Here is a 25,639-nt window from a genome sequence, read left to right on the forward strand (position 1 = left end):
CATCTTTGGATAAACTTCTATGATTCTTCAAGTAAATGTCAACCTTCTCTGTTCCATACTAAACAAAAGCTACAATTCCTACCTTTGCCATACAGCCATTTAATCAAAAGGGTTTTTTTATATTCAGTCCTAAAGGATTTCAGGAAACCAGAACTATTACGTCAATTACTGCTAAGCGTACAGATGAAGAATGCTTTCACAACATAGTTCACAGGGGAAATAATGTCTTGAAAAATCTTAAAGTAAAGCAAAACAAACTGAAAAACAAACAAAACTCCCCAATGCATTCCTAGCATGTAAACTCAATCCATTAAAAATAATCTTCTATTGAATCATGAGATTTTTTTCATTAATATTCCACTCTGAAAGCTAGCTTCTGTAATTTTCCCTGTTATTTTAAGTCAGTAACAGAATATATTCTGATCACTTTTTCTCATTAAAATAAAAAAATGAACACAAGTAAGGAATATTAGCACTCTAAAGGAGAACAAACAAGTTATAATTCATTTTCAGTATTTAAAGATACATTACTTACAAAAAGAGTGAAACAACTTGCACACCAGAGGGTACTGATGAGCAAAACCCTAAAAGAAATTCTCTATGGTTAGAGAGTAGAAATAACGGCTCTTTGCTTAATGTATAATATATTTACACACACATATTCTGTACATATCTATAGACCTAGATGTATGTATATGTATTTTTTTTTATATGCTCAAGCCTTTCTTTGGCTTACAGAGCAGTTACACTAAAAGGGAAGTGACCAACAAGAAAATCCCCCAAACAATAGTCTTCCAGACTCAAAATACAGAGAATAAAGATAGGAAGAAAGATACTTTCTGTGTTTGAAGTGATTTTTTTTTTTGCTCTTTGCAGAAGACAAAGCAACTGCTTTAACAACAAGACAATGGTACCCTCACTGAAGTTTCCTAAAACCTGCTTGGGTGGAATTTATTCCTATTGTTTCTGATGGAACAAGAATCCTGAATCTCTCTGCAAACAGACACATTAAAAAAATAATGCCCGATTTTGGCACTAACTTCTGGCTCCAGGTAGGGAACTGATCTACAGAGCAACAAAATACCCACTTCTGTCTCACAAAAAAGGAGAAATTATATTTTTTTTTTTGGAAAAAGTGAATTTTCAAGCTTTTCTTAAATTTAAAAACATAGGTCTAAATGATAATTAAAAACATTTACTTTGATCCTGCAATATAATGTATATTTCATGTAAGAACTTTTCACCACTGCATTCCAGACTGACCTTTCAAGCAAGCAACATGTTCTAGATGCATCTTTAAAAGTGCATACAGCTGGATGAGGTTACACCATTTATGTTAGTCCAACACATGTAGCTGCTTCCTTACTGCTGCTCTGACTGTCTGGGGAAAAATCCAATTATTTCAGTCCTAACACACTTAAGGTTTCTTTTTGTTTAGTGATGCCAAATGTAACCAGGCCAGAAGAGAACCTGTTTCACTTGAGGGATGCTAGGGTTGAGTGGGTAATTCCCAAGATAATCAACAGTGAAGTTGAAATAACTTATCAGACTCTCTGAAAGTAAGCACCCCAAACAAGCACCCCAAACACAGCGTACCTCCAAGTCAGAGATGTTGAGACTATGGAAAGTAATGCTGCTTGGGTTAAAAACTGCTTAAAAAGTCTCAATTTACTGTAGCTTAAAATCTACTTCAGTCAGTTCTGCAACATCACTCAGTTCACTCTGATTCAGAGAGACTGTGGTTGCCGTGCTTATTAGTGTTCTCAGTCTAGCAGTACTTTTGCTTTTGAGATTCATTTACTTTATTTCATTTTTATTCATTTTATTTCATTTACTTCATTCTTGAAAAATTTGTCTTTGTAGTCCACGCTCAGTCCACTGACTGAGGCAGTCAGCGGGATCCGATGTGAATTCATGCTCATGGAAGCTACAGCAAGAGATCCCTGCACTCACATTGAGCCCATTTATACATATGCCCAGGGTAGGTGTGGTGCAGGGCAGGACCATACTGAGGCACCAATTCCAGTGCTGGAAGCCATTCAGCATGGCAGAGCATGAGCTAATGAGAAGCCTTATAACAGGATTCGTTACCTACAACTCTGCATCCTGCAAGAGCCTAATGCTCTCAGTTGAGCTCCAATGTGTGCTCTGAATATGCCATTATATACATACCTAGATGCGTTACCTAGTACCCTGGCCCAAGTGGGCAGGAGCAGCAGCATTAAGTAGCTGCTGCCTTCACTGCTTCAAAACAGGAGCAGAAATGCAGGCTCCATAGCTCCTAACCCATCATCAGAGAAGTTAATACACATCAGAGACAACAATACAGAAAATGGAAAGATGAAAGAGATGATTAAGTAATTTTCTACCATTATAGGCCAATGGTAAATTGTTACCACTGTCTCGCCCCAGGAAGCAACAAGCAAGTACAGGAGACACCATGATTAACAGAGGTGTCTCAGGTCAAAAGGCCTCTTCATACTATACCTGAGGTAGTACAAAAACGAACAAACCTTCCCTGGCTCCCATTTGTCGACAGGTAAAGCCCAGCCCCAAGTAACTAAGCAACAGCTGCTGAATAAGGAGTAGCAGAGAATAGGGCTTTTTCTGTAAAAACTTAACGTTACTGTGTAGCTTGTATCTGACATCTAGTTGCCATGGCGATGTAGCTGTATTAGGAATATAGATTAGATCCACAGCCAGAGAGACAAGAGACTAGGACACAAGATAGACAGAGCATAGTACACATCTTGCCTAGTGATTCCAACATCTCCAAAAGGCTTGTTAAAAAAAAAAAAAAAAAAAAGAGGGAGAATTAAACAAATGTATCTGTGAAGCAAAAGCCCTTTGCAAGAACAAAGCAGCAGCCTGAGGAGACTGGGAATCAGATCCGAGGCAGAATTTGAGCAAAAACAGATGGAACAAGAAGAGAAGTCTGTGCATCTTTGTCCAATAGTCAGTAAGAGTTAAAACAAAGAAATATGGGAAGATAGGAAATTCTCTGCAATATTGACTAAATCAGACTAAGAAAGTTCCTTTTAAATTAAACACTGACCAAAGTTAGGAAGACAGTGCAAACACTGTCCCAAAGAACTTAAAATGTGAAGACAAAGAATTCAGGCAACGGATTTCAAAATATAAATATAGTGGTCCAGGACAGTATGTGTCCATGACTATTTAAATAACAAGTCCAGGATGCTGAATTTTCAGAAGCACAGTCCATAAAATCATATACGACAGTGATGGACAAGATTTTATTTCTTAATTTCACACCTTGCAGGAAAGTGGTTTTACGTATCTGCTAGTTGCAGATTATAATCTTTCTGCATCACTTAAGAAATTAATTTTTTTGGTTCTAAAATTCTAGATAATAGGTAATCTCAATTTTGACAGGCTCTTGGAAGGAGTTGATAGGAAAGTATGACTGAACAATATTCATAGCTCTTTTTAAGTCGCAAATTGAAAAAACTCAATCAAAAAATGGTTGTGGTTCATCATGTTTCAATATCTTTTAGAGAAGGCTCTATTACAATTCGCAGCTTTTTTCCTATGCAATCAAAACTTTTGGTTACAGTCTGCATTTATTGACTCGTAGTGCATAAACTCATCTTTTACCATGCAATGAAAATCATGCAATGGAAATGCCATTTGACACAAGTTATATTCTTTACCAGTATATAAAGTGATTAAGTAAAACTTGAAGATAATTTGTAAAGTCTGAATCTGAAATCTACTTTTGCAATATTTCTACTATTCAAGGAGTAAATATGGAAAGCAGAGAAGCACAGAACTGACTTCATGTTTTTGTTTGTAAAGATGCTGAGTCCAGAATTATTCAAAGCTGCATTGCATTCATACTGTTTGTAAATTATTTAAGTATTTGTGAGGCAATTAATTATGAAGATAGGAAGGTAGAAATTAAGGAAAGAAATGCAAGAAACAAGAAACAAAACATCTACAACCCAGAAAACAATATGAAAGCATGCAAATAACTGGTGCAAATAATTTCTTTCCATAATAATCATCATCAAATACAAAGCTTTTAAATAAAGATTTAAGTCACGTAATACAATCTATACTTTGAACAGCCAGCAAACGATAATGGACAAGAGAGACAAAGGCACAAAAGGCAGTACAGATGTATTACAAATAATTGTGTCATTTGCAAAGCTCAGAAATGAAGATAAAGTGTATTTCTCCAGAAGAGTATAAGCTTGTGGGGAAAAAATATTACATTATATAAATAAGTATATTATATATGTATATATAATATATATATATATTATATAAAATAAATATAGTAAGTCATGGAAGAAGGCTAAATATGGGCTCTCCACATGGAAAACCATCAAATTTTGAAAATAATGAGAGCAATAATAAAAATTGAATTGAAATCCATAGTAAAATATAGAATATTTAGTCTTGTCCCTGAAATACATCAAGTCCAAATATACTTCAAGACTTGTAAGAGACCTTTAAATCATTTTAATAAATCCATACTTCTTAGAAGACTGTTGGAGTCTACAGGGTTGCTAATATTTGAATGTATTTCAATTCCAATGGCATACAATTAGTCTCAGTGAGATATAAATGAAAGAAAAAACTTATTTTGAATATACTAGTGAAGATTTTTTTTAAACATATTACAGAACTTTTAGTTGTATTTTACATTCATGAACTTTTTTTCTTAATATGCTGATGACACAGCTTGAGACTCACAACAACATGTTGCGTGCCTTACGTTTGTTAGTTGAGTTGACATAAACCATATCGCGTGTTGACAGAAATGCTTGAAAATATTCACGGACTTCAGCATCCATCATAGAAAAACTGCAGTTACAGAAAGCACTGATAAAATCCATTCCTGTACTTCAAAAAGACTAGAACAGCAGCTATACCACAGCATGAAGATGGAAAGAACAGACGAAAGACAGACAGACAGACTTCTCTAGGTTAAAATTTATATTATTTTTATTTTTTAAACCAGCAGATTAACTCTGTATCACACTGATAGTTAGAATTTATTTTCTATTTTGGTTATTGTGTTCTGTGAGTAAAGATACAGCAACATCTTGAATTAAGGCTATTTCATTATCTAAACGTACCTGGATAGATATTCAAGAATCTGCAGTCCTAGGTCATCTTCTTATGTTTGTACATGTTTTTTTTAAACACCTCAAACAAGTGGGATTTAGAGAAATGATTTCTTCACATGCCTGAGCCCAGGCTATTCTCCAGCTTCCTTAATAAAGATCTCCCCATAAATACATTTTCTAATTTAACCATGAAACAGTCCTGATGATGCAAAAGTAACTTACTTAGGCACCTGCCAATTTATCACAGCAGAGATTTTTGTAAGACAACCAGCCTCTGGGCTGTTGATAGGCTTTTGCCAGAGACCAGCAAAGCTGATAAGAAAATAATTCCTTCCTAGTGCTAAAAAGGTAACCATCAGAATGTACATATCACGGTCTGATGTCAGGGGTTGGAGAGAGGGAACTGCTATTAAGAAGATATTTTAAAAAGTCAGCTATGATTATGTGATTTAAACCATATTGTTCACCTGCTCCCCTCTGAAATACATTATAGTAAGGAATGAAGACTTAGTCAATTACAAATTCACAAAAAATGACTGTGACCCCAAAATGTATTTCCAAATCACGTGGCAGTACTATGAAATATAACTGGGTTGATGGAACAAAGGACAGGAAAAATCAGTCTTTTTTACGGGAAGACATTAATGAAATGTCAGACAAAGTTGTAGGAAAATGCCAAGAGAAATCTATTCAGTGTAAATAATGTCAACATTAAAAAGAAATCATTGTAAGCAGTGTGCTAGAAGTTCGCATAACTTCTTTAATTTAAAAAGTATGCATATAAAAAAAAAAAAGAAACATGGTTCAATAGTATAAACCCCATTCTCTGTAGTAAATGAAAGCTGGAGAATAACTTTCCAAACCCAATAATTTTGAGGATATTTTATGCTTTATTTTGACATATTATTATTAAAATCAGCAATCAATTATAACATATTTTCTTCTTCCTGCACAGAGCACACTTTCTCCCTGAAGCAGAGTCCATCGTCTCTTAGATAGGTCAGTTTTTGATATCAAGTTTCTATAGAAGGAAAATGCATTTAAATAACTATCTGTTCATGCCCAGGCACTGGTATCTTGATTCAGCTTGAGCAACACATAGGAAAGCAGGAAGGTACTTTTAAGCGCCTCCTTGGATCAGAAAGCCCTTTAGAAGACAGTTATGACAGTAGACTTGACTGTACGTAGTCAAGTTAACATGTTCCTTTTGTGCATTTCCCACTATATCCGACTTTTCCACATACCACTCAACATCCCTCTCCCCTCCAAGGCATTTCAAAGACAGTAATCAACTCTTTTCCCAGAGTCTAAGAATTAACTCTTCCAAGCTAAGAGTGGACGTTTTCCTGTTCAAACTCAACTGAATAGATATCATTATAAATCAAATGAGGATGAAAACTTTCCCAAACTGAGGATGTTGTTCAGAATAAGCCTATTCATTTGTACCAGTAAGGTATTTCTGCTTGCGTGCACCTACAATGACTGACATTTATGTATTCATGCAATATTCACCCCAGGAGTTTACTAGGAGTGAAACATGAAAAGCCCGAGCTAAAAGCTGTAGATGCCAGTTCCGCAGAACTTTTATGTATAGCCTTCCATCTCCCCACCCAGAGCACAGTAGTTCAGCAAGTGTTAGATTTCAGGACCACAGAAATCAACGGAACGTAACCATTTGCAAAGAGGTGCTGTGCTGCAGAGCACCAGATTGCTGAGCCTAGTCTAAAACTGTTGCAAGGGTCACAGAATTTAAAGTAAGGAACCGTACCTCAGGCTACATAATGGAATCCCACCGGAAGCAAACTATGGGAAAACAAGCAAGCACTATAATATTGGCGTACAAAAATATGTCTCTTAAAAGCTATATGTCATGCACCGTACAAAAGGAAGACAGTGCAAAGCTGCAATCTAGCTATCTGTGGATGGGAAGCAAAATAAAGACATTAACCTTGTGCAGTACCTTAATAAATTAAAATCCTTGAGGGTCAGGGATTGGTAACTTAGTTGCAGAACCATGCTCATATAACCATCTTGCATTCATATTTCCATACAATACTCCAGTGAATTATGCGTATGTCTACATCCATTGTGCTAAGAACAGACTGCACAACTCTCCATCATATAACACAGATGTACCTGCATGTCTTTTCCTCTGACATTAGCTAGTGATGTACACAAAGATACCCTAAAAATTAAGAGCATTTAGAATTTGGAAATCTGTTGTTTATCTGTCCAGTAAGCTTGGACTCTATCCTCAAGGACTTGGATGGCTAAGTCTTGCAAAGCTGTAGAATGCATTTAATTCCACTGTCAGCTGTGTTAATAGGATGAAGGTTTATCCTCTAGGAAATATTCCTCCATTATAAAACTCAGCAAGTTAAATATACAGTAAAACAGAAATGAGTACAAAGGAAAAACTCCCGTTAGCTTAAATCAACTCATGTAAGCCTACTTCCTTTCTGCTGCCAAAATAAATTGTATTTCTTCTCTCATTTCTCTTTCAAAGTCAGACATTGCTCAAACTGCATCTCATCCCTGTACACATTACCTCTTTCGCTAGTGTACCTCCATTGGCATCTTCCTCCTCTGCCATCTCCCATAGACTACTGTCCAAAGCTAGCAGATAAATCCACATACACTTAACCCCACCCTAGTTCTGTCAAAATGATTCTGATTTCACTCTGCTAGAAAAAATGCCGACTCTATTCCTTTAACTAAACCAGTTTTGGGAAGAGCTTACAGAACAGTTTATGACAGCTGCTCTGAATGTGGCAGTAATACCCAGCAAGGTGTAGTGGCAGAGAGCAGGAATTTCTTATCCCCAATAACCTGCAGCTGACACCAAACATCCAAGTGTACCTTCAGACACTTGAAATTTCTTTATTCATCTCCAAAAAAAAAGGTAATGACAGCCTGAACCATAGTCATAAGCACAAAGAAGCCCAAGCAAGACCTAGTTCCAACAGAAAATGGAGCTGAAAGTTCAAGGTAGAAAAAAGAATAAACTGTGTTTTCTGGTAAGCAAGCAAAAAGTGGTAACAAGAAAAGGAATACAACTTGCATATTGTTAAAGTTTAGTAAAGGCCTAAATGGGAACAAATAAAAAGTATGCATGACGAGAAAACTACAGAAGTTCACCTAAAAGATGGTACAAAACTAGGCCTGGAAAACGTTGCTCATACTTTGTCTTTTCTTGGGAAAACAAAGAGAGGAACCTGAGGCAGTACATACCCAACTAGGAAAGTAAAACTGACTTTAAAAAAAAAAAAAAAAAAGCTTTTTTTTCCCCCTCTTCTCCAAGAACACTTAGAATGATTCTCTTTGTGAGAGAGATATTCTAGCCTAGATCACATCTAAAGGCCGAGTTACAATGAACATTTTGAGACATAACTTTTTAAAAATAAATAGGACTTTTATAATTGGAAAATCCCAGGCACAGAAATCTCTCCCTAAGTTTGAATTTCTTACAGTGAAGAAATGATTACATTGAACACATTTACTCTAAACAGAAATTCAGCAAAGACAGTGGTTTTTTTTTGTTGTTTGTTTTTTATCCAACTGTGATAAATCATTTAGTTTTGTTATTGTTTCCACTGCAAAAAGGTCTGCCTCCCTTCACCTTTCACTGGATTAATTTGTACCTAGAGATCTGAGTCAGTTCCTGTTTACCCATTTAAAAACACAAACTAGTCATGCAATCAGATTAGAGATGTATGTGCCTAAGAATCTTACTATCTACCCTTGAATCCTAACCAGTGGCTGTAGATATTGAAGTTCTTAAAATCCAAAATTACTACTTAAGTTCTGATAACAACAAAAGGTGGTTAAACAACATACGTGTCACTTTTTGAGAATACATACAGTGCATCAACTGTCCTTAGAAAGCACTACTAATTCTTACACTTTACAGTTACTCTGAAAATGCTCTGCAATTTCAAGTCCCAGAAATATTCAAGGACCACTGAAATAATGTCCCAGAAATCGAAAAATATCAAAAAGTCTTCCAGGCAGACAGGTGCCTGTTGTGATATGGCTAAATAGCTGCCTGTTAATGTTCCTAGGGACCCAAGAGGCAAGTGCAGTCTAATGCTAATTTTGCAATATTATAATGTCATTGACTTTAAGGAGGGAAATCCTGCAGTTTGCACCAGCCCTTGACAAAGGAGAATCTAGTACCAGCTAAATCAGTTAATGATTTACATTAGTTAGGGAATTAGTCTAACTCTTGTTAATGACCAAGATGACAATTCTGAGGACCTAAGGGGTAAAAAGAAATGGAAAAAAAAAAAAAAACACAAATAAATAAACACACAAAGGTACAATACAAAGACAGTTTAAAACACAAGTACTACTAGTGTACTGAAATTTCTGAAGTACTGAAAAGAAGACAATCTGGGCTTTTGCCCTTTCTACCAACTACTACTGGTAAAGTTTACCTTATCTAACCAAGTTATTGCAAAAGCTCTAAAACAGAATCTGTTTTCAGCTAATATTGAGGTATCATTTACCAACATCCTCTGGAATTTCATAGTTTTTATGCAATGCTAACATGAGCATCTGAGAACCTCCTGTGAGAGACCTCTGGTACTATACTACACTATACTTCATTTCTCAACAGGTCCCATATTTTAGAATTTTCTGAGCATTTGTCATAAAGATTCAACCACCCCATCTTTGGTTTTCACCTACATTCTGCTGGAACCCCAAAAGATTCAAGAAAATAGTTGGAACAGCATCATATTAGCCAGGTGTTTATAAGCCTCTTTCAAAAGCTGGAAAAATTGTTGAGCAAGTTGAGCATAACCTCAGTGGAAGAAACCATGTAATTACTGACCACAACCATAGTTAAATAATATCGTATGACCCAGACTTAGAAAATTAAAATAGGAATAGGTTCCTCTGCTCAGATACAACATATACTTTGGACAAAGAAAGAATTTAAAGTTAAGACTACCACATTCTTATACTAACAGAAGGTTAAATGCTACTCTAATTTTCTTTTACATCTATACGCTGACAACATAAGATCAGATTTGAGTGTTCTGAAGCCTTCTATTATCATCTCCTCAAGTACATAAATCCTTTACAGAATCTCACTTTCTCCCAGTGGCAACTCTACTGCCAGAAACCATGTTCCTCGTGGATGGTTGCCAGAAAGCCTAACCCACATTCCAACTGCCTACTTTTTAATTACATATCACATTCCTAGGTTCTTCTAAATGTGCTACTAGCATCTCAGAAAGTAATTAAATAAATGTTGACATGATGTAAACTTAAAATCTTTTTTTTTTCTTCCACATTAGCTGATTAAAATACTCTAACTGATGTGCAGAAAGGTGTACCTGAGTATCTTTGGAAGGTATACCCATAGAATTATATATTAAAGTTATGTCTGAGACAGGTAGCATGCCCCAAATCACTTGCATTCTAAATATCAGTAGAGCGTTAAACAATGAAAATGAGAGATGTAAACTTGCTTTGGTGCTGATTTATAACTCATGTAAATAAACTCTATTAAAAAAACAGCAGCTTAATCGGGCAGTGCCTTATACACAGTTGTTCTCACATCTGGATTTCTGCCTTGGTATTGTGTTTTCCAAACTGGATTAAGATCGATTGTATACTTTCCAAAACTGTAAACTTTCCTTTCAATATGAAAACAGTAACATTCTTCCTCCCTTCCTTCTCTATGGAAATACCTATGTGATACAGCTGATTAATTCACTGAATTTTTCCCCACTTTGTCAAATCTGTACAAAGCTGTTAATTGTCAGTTACCAAATTTGAGGATGAAAGAAGGAGTTACTGCTTGCTAAGAGTTATCACAGAACTTCTTACTTAATCTTAATTATTTATTCATTGTTTAAAAGGATACTACCTTGCAAATCCTTTGGCTGCAGGCAGCGATTATAACTTTGTGTTTAAAGCGAAGAAACAGAATGTACTGACAGATTTAGAATCCCAATGTGTGCTTTAATATTTCAAAAGCAAAACATTATCATAAGCAGTCATTTACAGGAAAAATGAAGGAGGCCAATTTCATCAAAATGTTCTGCAGTTTAAATAAACTGCCAGCCTTGCTGTGAAACAGCTTTGAGCTGGGAGAGATCTCTCCATATCGGCATACAGGTAAGTACGCTTATCCGTAAAATAATCATCCCACTTGTATATGATTACTATGGGAATGCCAAAAGGGTGTTTTCTGAGCCCATGCCTTTACAGGATTTATATTCCAAAGGTCGTTAACTTTTCTATTTTTAACAATAATTGATGAGCACTATAAGATATGGAGACACCAAGGCAGGAAGGGGAGAGGGCACAGGAGAGAGAAGCAAACAGTGTAAGACTACACAAGAGCATATCAATAAGTAAACCAGCTCTTCAGATTTTAAAATAATGCCAGACTCTAAAGTACTGTAAATGTAAAATTGACTGATTTACTTTTTCTTCTACATTTATAGTAGGTACACGTAACACGTAGTCAAAGATGGCACCAGAGTTACATGTATGACTACAAATCAGGTTGGCAGCTTTTTCATTTTTTTTTTTTTGGCTTATTTTCCTCTTCAAAAGATTCCACATTAAATTTTAATATCATGGTTATGATATTTATGGTATTTTAGCTTTCTTGATTTCACTATCATGTCATGAAAATTGCTTTTTCTTTACATTTTTAAAGTCTAAACTTGATGGTTTCCTTAGAACTGGAATTAGGCTTGTTGTTACTGTTCATATTTTTTATCTTTTCTATGCAGAGGCTGACAGAGCCAGAAGATATTTAAAGAAGAGAAATCGTATTTATGTCCCATTATATTAAGCCAATCTCATTTAGAGCCTAGTTATGGACTGTGAATGTTCAGTTTAGTGATTCTACAGCTGGAATGGATCATTATGATCACGCAATCTGACCAGGCCAAAGTTTTTCCCTAAACTAATTCTAGACTATGCATTATTTAAATAACAAACAAAAAAGAGTCTGGTCTTGATTAAGGGCTTCTAGCCAGGAGGTAGAAAAACCTTTCTCATAGCCCACTGTAAATTCTTTCAATTATTAACTACATTCATTAACAACAACAACAAAAACACCCTATATCCACACCTTAACTGAGCCCAATTTCAATTTTTAAAACTTTGGCAAGCTGATTAACAATTAACTAGAGATAAACTAATTAATCCTCTAATCATATCTTGGCTAAGCTAAATGGACCAAACTCCTTAAGTCTTTCTGTCTAAGGCACCTTCTTCAACCCTTTGCCAAGTCCTATGACTCTCCTCTGCAAGTTACCAATATCTCCAGAACTAAAAAAATTAAACATTTTGAAAATGAAGTAACAAAATTTAGACTTAGCTTACAAATTTTCCTAGGCTGACTTGAAAGTCCTCTGTTTAAATAATCAAGAACTACACTTTTAAACTATAAGTTTGGGCTGTGGTTTTACCTATTAATTCGATAAAATAAAACATAACTTGGAAACAACAGCCATTTTCTAGAGAAATGGTGTTATTCAGATACCTGGCTGTAAACCTATTGATATCTATGGCCTGTGCCCTCAGGCTAGGATTTGATTAAATTGTTATCATACCACTGCATGACAGAACTTGAGAAATGGGCAATGAAAAATATAAGTATACTGACCTCTTCTTCTTGGTAAGAGTAACATTTCCAGACAGTGTCAGTCTCCAAAACCGAGACTATCATGTCCATGTGTAAGGAAATGTCAGCACGAAACCAGATTTCAGCAGTTGGAATACATTTAAATGACAAAAAAATGTGTTCCTGCAGCTGCTTAAAGTGATGATTTTGGCTGGTTTGAATTAGATGAAGTAGAAATAGGAATCATCACAGAGCTCTATCTCCCCCATCTCTGCAGGCAGTCCCTGCATTAGAGGCCAAAACAAGATGGAACAAGCCCTTTGCCTTTGGCCTTATCTGTAATTAATCAACATATAAAACCAGATTCTATGCATAGCATAGCATAGCATAGCATCAGGTTACTTTGCTTCTCCAAGAGAAGTAGGATTGCCCGACGTCTGCCTGATGCCCTTTACAACCATACAATAATTTTTTTTCCCCTTTTTGATTTTATTACAAACGATAATACATATAAATAACAATTCTGGAATGGATTAATACGTAGGCTCTCTCAAGTAAATATTAGCACTTTCACAACAAAAAATGATTTGGTAGTTTTAGAAGACTTAAGCATTTTCCAAATCTTGTAAAAATATTCCATATTATTCATTTCACAGCCTTTCAAATACTGTCTAGGAAGCTTTGCTTTTTTGTAATCCCTAATTTAAGACATTACTGTAAAATTTCTGGCTTATCAAGATTCTCAAGTCTGAATCATAACTTAATCATAACTTAAAGACAATCTGTTATATGAATCACTTCTCCTACCAGCCAAACCTATCTGAACTACTACTCCTTCCATTTGTGATTACACAATATCCTTGCATGAATTACCACAATTGCTAGCCTGGAATGAATTACACAGAAAGCATTTAATGTATTTTTAGCTGTCTTTTAGTATAGTTAAAAGAAGGAAGAGAAACCAGATAATGAGATTAGGCAGTTTTCTACAGACCAATGACAAATACTCTGCAGACATGGTTTGGAAACCTCTACGCTTTCTTTTTTATTTTTTCTTTTATTACTGGCTTCATAAAAATAAATGGACAGGTGCTACATAAGCACCATAAAATTAGAAAATTCTGCTTCTTGATCAGAGGGAAGTTGGAAAAGGAAATTGAGCAAGTGTGTATCTGAGTTCAGCTTCTTTTCCCAATTTTTAGGCCTAAGTCCATCATTCCTAAACATATCTCATGGAGCTATTTGCTAGCACTATGTGCTAAACAGCACCTATGAAGAATAGTCAAGGTAGTAGAAATTTTAGTGTACTTTAATCCTCCTAAAAATTATCTGAAAACTCACAGCAGCTGTGTATGCAGTCATATACAGATGGAATTATTCCCACCAGCTTGAGAGCATAACTCTAAAAAGATATTCCCCACCCTCCTACCTTGTATCTTTCAAAGGTACCTCTAGCTCACAGCAAAGAGAATTCAACTCATAAGCAATGATGTAGGGCCTGTTCAACTGATTTAAAGAGGCTGGAAAGTGTTTCATAAGAATAAACTTATTCTGCCATATTATATGGGAAAATTAATGCAAGTCTAATATACAAATTATTGACCATATTAAAATTGCTAAGGACTCTGACAGTTTTGTAACTGATTTTATTCTATGGCATAGTTTTAGCATTCCTCTGCTGAGATTTCCATATAATTGCAACTGGAAAACACACAATACGTAGTCAGTCAATGGTTTCATTTTATAAGCAATGAAGTTCCTAATTTATGTTTGGCCAAAGGAATAATGAAATAGAACAGATCTTACCTTTATTGTACATATTTGTTGGTACTTGGACATCACTCAGACTGATGTTCACAGGTAAGTTATTGAAGTGGTCGTTTGGCACCAGAATGAACTCCTTTCCCAGCTCCAGATAGTTTCCTTCTTCATCTCGTTCATTTATGAGCACAGCATTGAAGTATTCATACTGCAACAGAGACACATATCCAGTATTTTGAATTCACATTCAGCATAAAAATATAAGGAAGTTTAAATATTTTAACATATCTCGATTCATTGATTAATGTTTAAGTGCATCTCCATCTAGAACAGAAAAGCAAGATATTTCTACTACTTCTCAGATTGCCTCTATAATCCTCATACAGGTATATTTATGAAACCAGAGATTTATCAACACATCTCAGGGAAATCCCATATTACCTCACATTACCCATATTGCCTGTCCTGAAAACGTTATGGGTAGCCCAATGAACACCTTGAACATAAACAACGTATGCACTATTCTAACACAAAGCGCTCTAAATTTAAATCATTTGGTTAATAATTATTTAATGACGATCTCTCTGTTTACTCTCATCTGTTCAAGAACTGTTACCAGTGCTGAACCTAGGCCTTGACAGGCTAAAAGCAATTTTACTTCACAGGAACATTAACTAAACCAGTGATAGCACAATTTCTTAGGCCTTTTTCTTCTGAAGATGTTGTTGCCTACTTCATTGTGTACTGACTGATGTTTCCTAATGAAAAACCTTCACTGTGTGCTGAGCTTTACAGCAGCACATCATTGTAGGTTTTGTAAAACCAAGCATACTTTAATGTGAGCACGTAAACTTAATGGTGACTTATTTTGGACAAGAAATTGTCTGCCTCTTTACAGATTCCTGAAGAGTATTTGGCCTATTTTGTGCAGAACTATAACCAGATAAGCAAAAGCAATTTAGATAAAATTATTGATTTTTTTTTATGACCTAGTTTAACCAGAAATTCTATCCAGCTTTGAAGGCAGCAGTGAAGACTACTTTTTAACCTCTTAAATGCCTTTAACCTTTGGCAACAGTTTTCATAATATGTTTCTTAATTGAAACATACCGAAGTACAGCATCTTTGAAGAATTTAATTAATTTAAATCCTGGCGTCTGCCCTAACTATCCATTTGACTGTAAATCAACATAAATAACATGAATCTATGCAACCATAGATTGTATGTAATCCACACAACTTTTACAAGGATAAATATTAATACCATTTACAAAGTAAAAACAGACTAACAAGTATAAAAACTTCAAAGTCATTTTGCAAGCACTGCTTCTCAGTGTGATAAGCAACTCATTCTAATAAACAATCAGGTAAAAATTTTATTATCAGTAGGCTTCCATTAAAAGAATAGATAATTTAACCAGTATCTTAAATGGAGGCTTACACGTCAAGCTTTCAATATCCTGCTCTTTCAATTTTATTTTCAAAATGTCCACCCCATAAATTGGATTTTAGATTAAAATAGAATTCAAAATAAATCCTGTATATTAGCTTGGTTTTGAGCACCTACTGAATAAGAGAAATATATAAACTTGAAGTTCCACTTACTGTTAACCACATATAACAGTTCAAGACACATCAGCATTTGAAAATCAACCTAAATGAAATTAATCTGACATGACCAAACCTTTGACCTTAAAGATAATTTACTTTAATTGGATTATACTGAGACGAACCAAATAATATGTTGTATACGTTTCATGAGTATATACAAAACTACATAAACCTAAATTTCTGAAAAAAAAAAAAAGTGGTGGTTCTCCCATACGCCCTCACAGCCCTCTCTTTCTGAAGCTATAGATAAAGAAAAGACTACAGATGCATTTCACTTGAAGTTGTAGTTTCACTAACTTTGAGAATTAATTCATTAATTATGAGAACTTTGCAAGACCCCCAAAGATGCTCCCCTTCTCAATACCACTGGAAAGATGTCACTGTTATACATTTAATTCTTCTCATAACAAAAGCGAACAGATGAAGAAAGTGATCACCTCCAAGAAACAGCAGTTCTTACCCTATCTGGGAGAAACCTTCTCCATTTGTTTGCTATACAGGTTTACTACGGATCATGAACTGCACTGTATGCCTGCCGCCCACATGTGACAGCAGCCATTTTGATTTACCCTCTCTGCAGAAGCCAGAGACACTTAGCAGAAGACTTGAAAGTCTAATTTGAATTTCCAGTCTTAGTAAGAAATAGAACATGCCTTCCAACGTTAAGCCATGCATTAATAACTGTTGTAAAACCAACCCTACTCCAGCTCCAAGCAAGGAAGTAAGGTGCCGAACTTTTCTGTAATATAGTAGATATTATCTAAACCTGGAAGAAAGGCTGACATTCCATCCCCTGGGAGTACAGTGATAAATAAAATCGTATTTCATGCTTCCTTCTTGCCAACCACCTCTACATCCCCTGGACTGTTAAGTTCGATCAGGGTGAGGAGGATTGCACCACTTGTTTCCTTGTCCTTAAAGACATAGCTTTGTTCTCCTTTTTGTTCTTCTGTTTTTGGAGCATGACAATACCTCTGCAACTGCTGGAGTTGCAGATAGGCCAGTGTTCCTTTCATGATGCTTCACGGCTTAGTAAGTCTTATTGGAATTGTCACAGAGCAATCAAAGCTTGTGTTGTTTTTTTCCCCCATATTAAAGGCCACCATTGGAAGCATTCACAAACATTTAAGTCAGAATTTAAACAAAAAAGTTGCATTTAAATATTACTTTAAAGAAAAGATAAATACATTTGGAAATAAAATATTCTGTACTAAATTATGTAGCAATATAGTATTCCCCTTTAACCGAACTTATGAATCACAGAATAATTTATAGAGCAATTCACATATAGATTTAGTGATTTTAAGCACATAAGGTTACCTTGCCCATAGGTTTTATAATACTTAGAAAATGTTAGGAAAAAAATGGTCAAATTTCTAATAAGAATATCAGAATATATTTTGCCATGCAAAGTGTGTCAATCACCTCTAAAAGAACATTACTTCCTTTCATTTGATGGGTTATTCCTTTTCTAAAGGAATTAATTAGTTGACATTCCCCTTTGTCATGTTCTGTAAGTGGCAAGGCTAACCAAGTATTAAAAACAGTTATATTTTAAATAAATTAGACCATCATTTCACAATTAAGGGTATTTGGAATTGATTGTTTCTTTGGTTGATTTAGTATTCACTGAATTATTGGTGTAAGTATTCTTTCTTTTCAATTCTATAAGTATATATTCAATTATATTATTTGCGTGTTACTTTTAAAGTACAGTATAGTACTTATTGCATTACAGATAAAGGAATAATAAATGAGAATATTATAATTCCCACCACCCTCCATGTTTCCAGCCCCTCCCAGCCTTTGGGGCAAATGAAAAGCCTATTAAAAATAACAGATTTAAGACTGCCCTGCAATTTCTGAAGAGGAAACATCAGGTGGCATGCACAGTTCAAAAATACTATTTCTAAAAAAAAAACAAAAAAAAACAAAAACAAAAAAAAAAACCAGCATTTATGCAGAGCTGTTATACAGCGGCTTCTTTTGGACACATTGCTTCCGAGGAAATTATTGAATGTGACAGCTGAAATGCAGTAGAAAGAAAATTAAAAAAATAAAAATTGGAGGAAAAAGTAGTGAAGGAAATCCATCTGGCATTCTGACACCGCATTTGAGATAATGCCCAGGGGAAAGAGGATAAAGTCCTGTTTGCTGACAACACAAATACTCTACCTGCTAAGCTCTAAGAAAATGACTTCAATTTAATCTTGTCAGTGGAGGTCAATCTTTGATGTAACCTTAACTTGGTGAGTTCTGAGTGTGCACAATATAACATGCCAAGAAGATATTAGTCTAATAAATAACAAAATAATTATCTAGGTTAGGAGCATAGCCAGTCTTTACTGTGACTTGGCCAGCAGATGAGTTCACACTAACCTTATGTACAGACTTGCACAGTGATCAATGAACTGAAGAAAAAGCATTCAAAGGAAATTTGTTTCATGTAATCTATTAGATGCATCTCAAGATCTGAATATGAATATTTATATTTTTGTGCATTTACACTGGCATTTAAACAAGCCCATTGGGTTCCATTGTTGTGTTAGTTTTAAAAGCAAATTCCTTGCTAGCATCTGCATCATTCTGAATGTTTTTATCACCCACTTTGAATAGCCCCTCTATACTGTAATGAACAAATCTTACAGCAAGGCCATAAAGATCTGGGAGAAATAGGAATCTCAGCTTTCATGTGATTCATTTACTCTTGTGCAGAAAACCTTCTCAGCACAAGCCAGTATAAACTGATCTGTAGTGCTCAACAGTGCTCAAAACAAGCATCTGGACCCTTCTTCCCTGGCAAATGGATGAATATATTTGAGACGTCCCATACATGAATATATTTGAGACATGAATACATTTGAGACATGAGAATCATGTCACTATCACAGTCGCAGAACCCTAGGATCCTCTAATATACTGCAATAATCACAGTAGACAGACACTTGTTGGACTGTTAGATCACAAAATTCTTTTACAGGTTCATTCAGGCTGACCAGAAAAGGCAGACATTGTTTTAAAACTCCATATGAGAGCTTCAGCCACAATACAGAAACATGTAGCCTGATCTCTGAGGATGGCTGCCACAGACATATGTTAAGGATGAGAAAAACTAATTCATGCAAAAGGAATCAGAAAAGTTGTGGGGAAGGGCAAGGTTTGTGGCATGCAAAGAAAACCACAGGGTTAGGCTGCGTGGGAGAGCTATCTACCAGGTAACAAGTAAATTTGCCAGCTATGTTTCACTTCAGCCCCTTACTTCAGCGTAACATCTCAACTAACCGAGCACCTTGATTACAATGGATATTTTGCTACGACAAGATATCAGTAATATATATAAAATACTAAAAAATATCATCATGCATAGGTGCAGTGCTGTACAAACTTTTAGAAGTATGACATTCTCTATTTCCAGTTATAGTAATCCTATTATAAGTCAATACCTGGTGATGCTTTATCATATATTTGTTAACATTGCATAGAACATACATTGCTTTAAATGTAAATTTTTACTGCTTCATTTAAAAGAAAAGACATTCTGATGCAAATTGCCTTTGTGACTCAGAGAATACCAGGCACATAACAATAAACATCTATCAGTTGGTTCTCATCTTATTTTAAAATGAAAAAGAATTTGCTTTTATTCTAACAAAACAATGAATTCTATGATTTTACTTCAATTTTTTTTTCTGAAATACAGAAATTATTATTCCAAGATGGCATAACAAACTCCTGTTCACAGGGCTATGCAGAAGGTGTAAGAACCCAATGGGAAATGATTAAACTAATGGTTCAGCACATAGCAGTATTGGGTCTACACTAATAATTTTTAATTATGCAAAAAATCATTTTTACAGCATTTTGCAACCATCTAGTCCAACCTAAAGGCAAAGCTGTAGGTTTCTGGAAGATACTAAATCGATGAAAGTTTATGGCATTTGCTTGAGCCTCAATATGTATCAGAAAATGAAAAAGCAAACATGGAAACTGAAGAAAAAAGTCTAGCATTAAGTGGCATTGATGTTTAAATATCTATGAGACTTTCAGCATAATAGGTACTATCATCAGTAAGTTAAAAGAAAATCATTTTCTCAAGACTGACAAGCAGAACACATCTCTGAAAGGGCAGATATGTTTAAAAAAACATAATGAGGAAAGTCACACAGTCTGAGGGACCCTTTCCTACTACTGAACACACTGACAGTCTCCACTCTGGTACTCATGTGTTAATGAAGAGGCAGATGTCTGAATGCATACTAGCTTCCAGGGCTGAAAAATTATCTTTTGACAGTGGTTCACTAAGGAGAATATATGTTTTTAAGTATATGAATAAAAACCTTGTATTCAAGTACTTAGTCTGATGTTTAACGAACAAGTATAAAAGGTCATAAAAGCAAACTACCTCATGCAATAAAACCGGTTCTGAATTTTAAAAAACTTTTGAAATTGAAAAAAATGGTATATCTTTTGTTGGGAGTTACAGTCTTTATCATTTCTGTTTGTTCCCTGGAAGTCCTTACTTGTGTCTCTGGAGGAAACTCCAATGCATATCTATTTTGCTCTTTTTAATGTCATTAACCAACAGCAACGATCACCTGGGGTTCAAAATGTTATGATCAGTCCCACTCTTTAATTATGGAAGGAGTACAAAAATGTTACTTGCATCCTTGGAAAAGCAACTGATCTAGTTGTCTACACAACCAAATTACGCTGACCCTTCCCCAGGCTATCCATTCTCTCCCAATACAATTACGCCATCAAAATTGTATTAAAATAGGATAAATAAATAATGCTATTATAGTATAGAATCAATTATACCAGCATGCAAATTGATAACACAACAAGGTCTCAGAGGTCTTGTAAGGATTAGGTGACTCATGGAAAGTGGCAAATAGCAAGTAATTATTGTGGCTATTTTAAATGATTCACTGAATTTAGAGACTCAATTTGATTGCAAGTTTCAGTTGGAGCCTCCTTTTCATTTAATGATTAATAACTACTAACATACCTACTTTTAGAATCAAAAGCTCTCAAGATTTTTTCTTTGTCAAAAGACTGAGCCAAAACTCACTGCTGGAGCTAGTAAACTCAAGAAGGAGAAAAGGCTGTACTACTTTTATCAGGCTTCCTGTTTGGAACATATCATATCTGTATCACAACCTTGACTAGAGATCTAATGTTTTTGCTCGCTCTAGAAATGTGCAAGTGTGCAGAGTGTTCATTTTCATACACATAAAACCCTCCAGGGAATACTTCCTTCTATACAACAAAAGCAATCTCTGCTACAGCAGCACCGTAATTTCTCCTTCCTCCCAGGTTCGTGGATGTATGTTACAAGAGAGCAGTTGCACAGATGAGCAGGTTAAGAGCCAGTTATCATTCTTGCACAGAAACAGAGTGAACCATGGAAGAAAATAAACAAAAGTTTCTAGAGCAACTCGAAGCGAGAATTTCATGACTTATAAACATAACCAGAATACAATGAAAGTAAAGGCTGTGCATTTGCGAAGGTTGAGTGTTTCAAAACCACATTACCCCAAATAGCAGAAAGCCTGTATCCCTGCCAATAAGCTTATACGTTAGTACCATGAAACAGTAACAGGGCAAAAATCCCTTACATGGGAAATCCACCAGTATAGTAATGTGGCCGTTTGATAAGGCTTATCATGGTGCACATATTGCTGAGTGAGAATGATGGGAATACTTCTGGGGTTGGGGCGCAGCTGCACCCAACACACTGCTCCTGCAGTGCCACTCAGGCTGGGCTCCCAGGCTCTGTGCTGCTGGTGAGGACACATCTGAACATCTTGGTGCTGACGGGCACAGGGGAGGACTCCTCTCAGTGCTTCCAACTCAGAAATACGCTAACAGAGGAGGCTCATTTTTCTTGCTAATAAACATGAGAGCTGTCGAGCTTTATTTAAACAATAATTTGGAAAGAGAATTAGCCTAATACTTTTCAGTCCAAAAGGACAAGACCCATGCAAAAGCAAAGAAAAATACTGAAGTGTTTTTCACTTGCAGATGTTAAAACATTTATGAACACATCTGTATCAAGCTCACCATTACTTCCATGCTACAGTAGCAGTTATCTTTCACCACTAGCAACAGATTAAGAAAACTGCAATACAACATTACACAGTAAGCTTTGAGTAGATAAATAGTACATTGCAGAGCATTAGAAACCCTTCACTATGACTTATTTTCAGATAGTGTCCCATTGATATGGATGTGGCCAAAATACAGACACAAAACACAAATGCTGACGGGTTATCGGGGTGCCCAGGGAGGAGCGGGTGCAATAGAATCTCTGTAGCTTTGTTGAGCAGTTAGACACACAGCCATGCACTGGAGAAGGCTTTAGGATACTCTTCTCTTTCAAAGTCTAAAGACAGATATAGAAATGCAGTTTGATGCATATGAGAAATATCACCTTGATTTTAAAATACTTGCTTTTCATATTTCTTTTTAAAAAGGCAGGGGTAAGGAAGGATATTCATTCTTTTTCAGCAGCTGGTAGAAGCAGCAAAAATCAAGACTGCATGATTTTTACAGCAGGATTAACTCCTGACTTCTGGCCATGCTCAGGGGATAAGGTTATGCGTGTTATAAACTTGAACAGTATTTTGAAGATAGTTGGCACATTTAAAAAGTGCATGAAGTATAATTTCAAGTTTGTTATATTTGCCCTCAGAATCCACTTCTTAAAAAAGACATTTGTCACATACATCATACATCAAGCCAACCATCAATGGATTTCTCTCCTCTAGCCTGCTAACTCAAATGTTCCTAAAAACGATTGTATGGGGCTGATCTTTCTATGCAAATTTGTATAACTATGAAGATTTAAAAAAAAAAAAAAAAAGGAACCAGCCTCAGGACTTCATCTCAGACTCTATACAGTTTTCATTACTAGCTAGAACCACAGGTCTCCTTCATCTCTCACTCCATGTAGATCTTATCAAGCTAGTGAACAGGCAGGAACAACTTCTATAAAATAGTTATGTAACAAAATATTCTGCAAAGAGGAGGAAAAGAGCAGACTTGCTTAAAAATCAACGCAGTAATATTTTCTAAAGGTTTCGATCTTATCACGAGGTAACCCATTAATGGTGTTCAATATATAACACTAAAAATCCCAAACAATTTAGAATGTGCTATAGAAATTGAAAAGCAAGCTATTTCACAAACAGATAAGTTGAAAAGTTTAAAGTGAAATCAGTGAAGTTCTGTGCTTGTTCAGCTCATCTGACACAGGCAGGTTGATGACAACCCTCAAGGTTGCTTCTAATTATCAGTGGAGACGTATCGGACTTGTGTGCCTTTTTACAGCCACATGCTCTAAGTGGCTCATTCCTACTTCCATGTAGGAAGAAGGAAATATTTCTCAAGCTCTGCTTCATCTCTGTCTGCCGTGAGAAGCAACATGAACCTAGACCCTTTAAAGTCTAAGGCATGCATATAACGCTGCCCTCAGTGAGAGCTGTACTGTCTCCTCAAGACACGCTCAGGGATAATAGAGAGCCTGTATAGAGTGTTTTGCTAGGCTGGAGGTTAATAACTATCCCTAATAAAACAGAAAGCAACAGGCAGTTCATATACAGAAATCTACAACATCTGAACACTGACTGTAGCTGATAATGAATTAAAGCATGTACTTCACCAGATATTTTTTTTTCTTACCACCAGGGGATAATCAAAATAATTAAATACTGAAGAACTAGAACACAAAACTCCATGGGGCTCACTGCAATCCAAGGTTTGTTTTGTTCCTTCTAATCACCCACCATACACACAGGAGGTTAAATTAATATTATCGACTGCACAAAGGAAAAGCAAAAGAACATGTGCAACATTATTAAATTTATTTGGGAGTAAAGTGAGAGATGAGATGTTGAGCAACTGAATGTATACAAATCCTCTTCAAATGATTAACAACTCTCTCTTGCAATATAGAAATTTGGTCAGCTAAGCCCGCAGTTGAAATAACAAGACCATGATGATGAGTTAATTTAATAAAAGAAACACATGTCTCCAGTGTCACACAATCCTCGGGGAGGTCAGGGGAGGGGGAGTCAATGGCATCTATTTTATTCATAAAATGAATTTTAAGTGTTCAAAAAAACTCTCATGAAGAAAAAAAAATGTGGTCAAGAAAATAATTATTCTATAACAAGGAAAAATAATAAAATAAACCTGACTACAGCTTGCAAAATTTCCTCCTATGTGCACATATATCAGAATACTCTAACTTGCAGGTTATGTTACGAGAGCTCTTCAAAGCTGCAGACTGCACGAAGAACAGCACGCCTTCTGATGGGGTTACTGCTGAATTGCAAGTAGCATTTCCCTGATTCTTGCAGCATTGCTTTACATTGATTGCATGACTCAAGTTTTAAAAATACACAAAAAAATACTAAGGTTTTTTGTTTGTTTGTTTTTAACTTTATTTAAATTGAACTCCATTTTATATTTGGCCTGTAAGCTAGGCTAGTATGCAGGAGCCAGTGGATGGGGTGGGTTAAAAACTCAGATATTGCAAAATATTACACGGGTAAAACAAACACCAGCACGCTATTCACTTCTCTTAATTCATGTGAGCGAGCAGTGCAGTTCAAAGGCTAAGATCATAAATATAAAAGTGATCTCTATTTTCAGCTTTTAACCATTTTTCATATCAAACAAAGGCAGGCTAACAGTGATAAAGATAACAGCAGCAATAAAGGAACACATTACAAAACTGAACTTGTCAGAGCAACGTCACAAAATTATCTGGAGTCTGTACCATTATTTCTCTACCATATTAAAATCCCAGATATTTGTGGAACAATTTTACTTGTGGGCTACCCAAGCTGTACACTGTGTTGCTATTGTACTCTTACACAAAACTTCAGAGTTAATGGGCAAACCACAGCACAGTGCAAGGCTCTGCGAAAGCAATCACAGAGACCATTCATATCTTAAGAAGATTTATCATTTTCCTTGTACCAGATATAATTTGTGTGGCATTTTTATCTGAATTAAAGCAAATCAACGCTTTTAGAGAAGTTGGTCAGGCAAAGCAAGCAGTAGGCATAAAGTCCTAGTTTGAAACCCATCCTGGGTGATGGGATAACTGACAGTTTTACGCATCAGCTACCCCGCAATCCAGCATGCTTCCCAGTCTTGTTTACAAGCATTAGAAGTGCAGGCTAAATGGAAGGGAGAGATAACATTTTCCAAAGACTCTGAGGAATCCCAGAAACATTCCTAGGAAGGGCCTTGCGTGAAGCCATCCGCTGAGAAGTCCGGAAGCCACTAGCAGGCAATGGCAGCCCAGGCTGGCTGCACCATGTCCTCGTGTGTTTCCTTCAGCTCAGCAGGAAAGATCACACACGTAGAGGCCTCTCAGCCATCTAAACAAATTAAAAACTATTTTGCAGCTCTCTTTAGTTACTCTTTCTAAACATCCTAATTTCCTATTTCACTGCTCCCTTCCTGTCTCTGGTAAAGAATAAATTGAAAAGAACAATACAAGAGGGGGAACACAGTATCGTTCAATCAAAAATGAGCCTGAAATTCACTCCACTTGTTACTA

The 25,639-nt window shown here is 35.8% G+C and overlaps 1 protein-coding gene across 32 annotated transcripts in view; it reads right to left on the reverse strand.

The window, feature by feature from the left end:
* The window catches only part of CACNA2D3 (calcium voltage-gated channel auxiliary subunit alpha2delta 3), a 509,008-nt gene that overhangs the window by 271,894 nt on the left and 211,475 nt on the right, over positions 1 to 25,639 (reverse strand). For all 32 annotated transcript variants that reach the window (XR_014571619.1, XR_014571620.1, XM_083795939.1 and 29 more), the window contains one exon: positions 14,497 to 14,659. Coding sequence is in view for 30 of the 32 variants with exons in the window: in XM_083795939.1 (XP_083652065.1) it covers positions 14,497 to 14,659 (163 nt within the window). In the remaining 2 variants the exon portion in view is untranslated. The remainder of the gene's footprint in view (positions 1 to 14,496; positions 14,660 to 25,639) is intronic.

This window comes from Anser anser, assembly GCF_964211835.1.
Source record: "Anser anser genome assembly, chromosome: 12".
NCBI lineage: Eukaryota > Metazoa > Chordata > Aves > Anseriformes > Anatidae > Anser > Anser anser.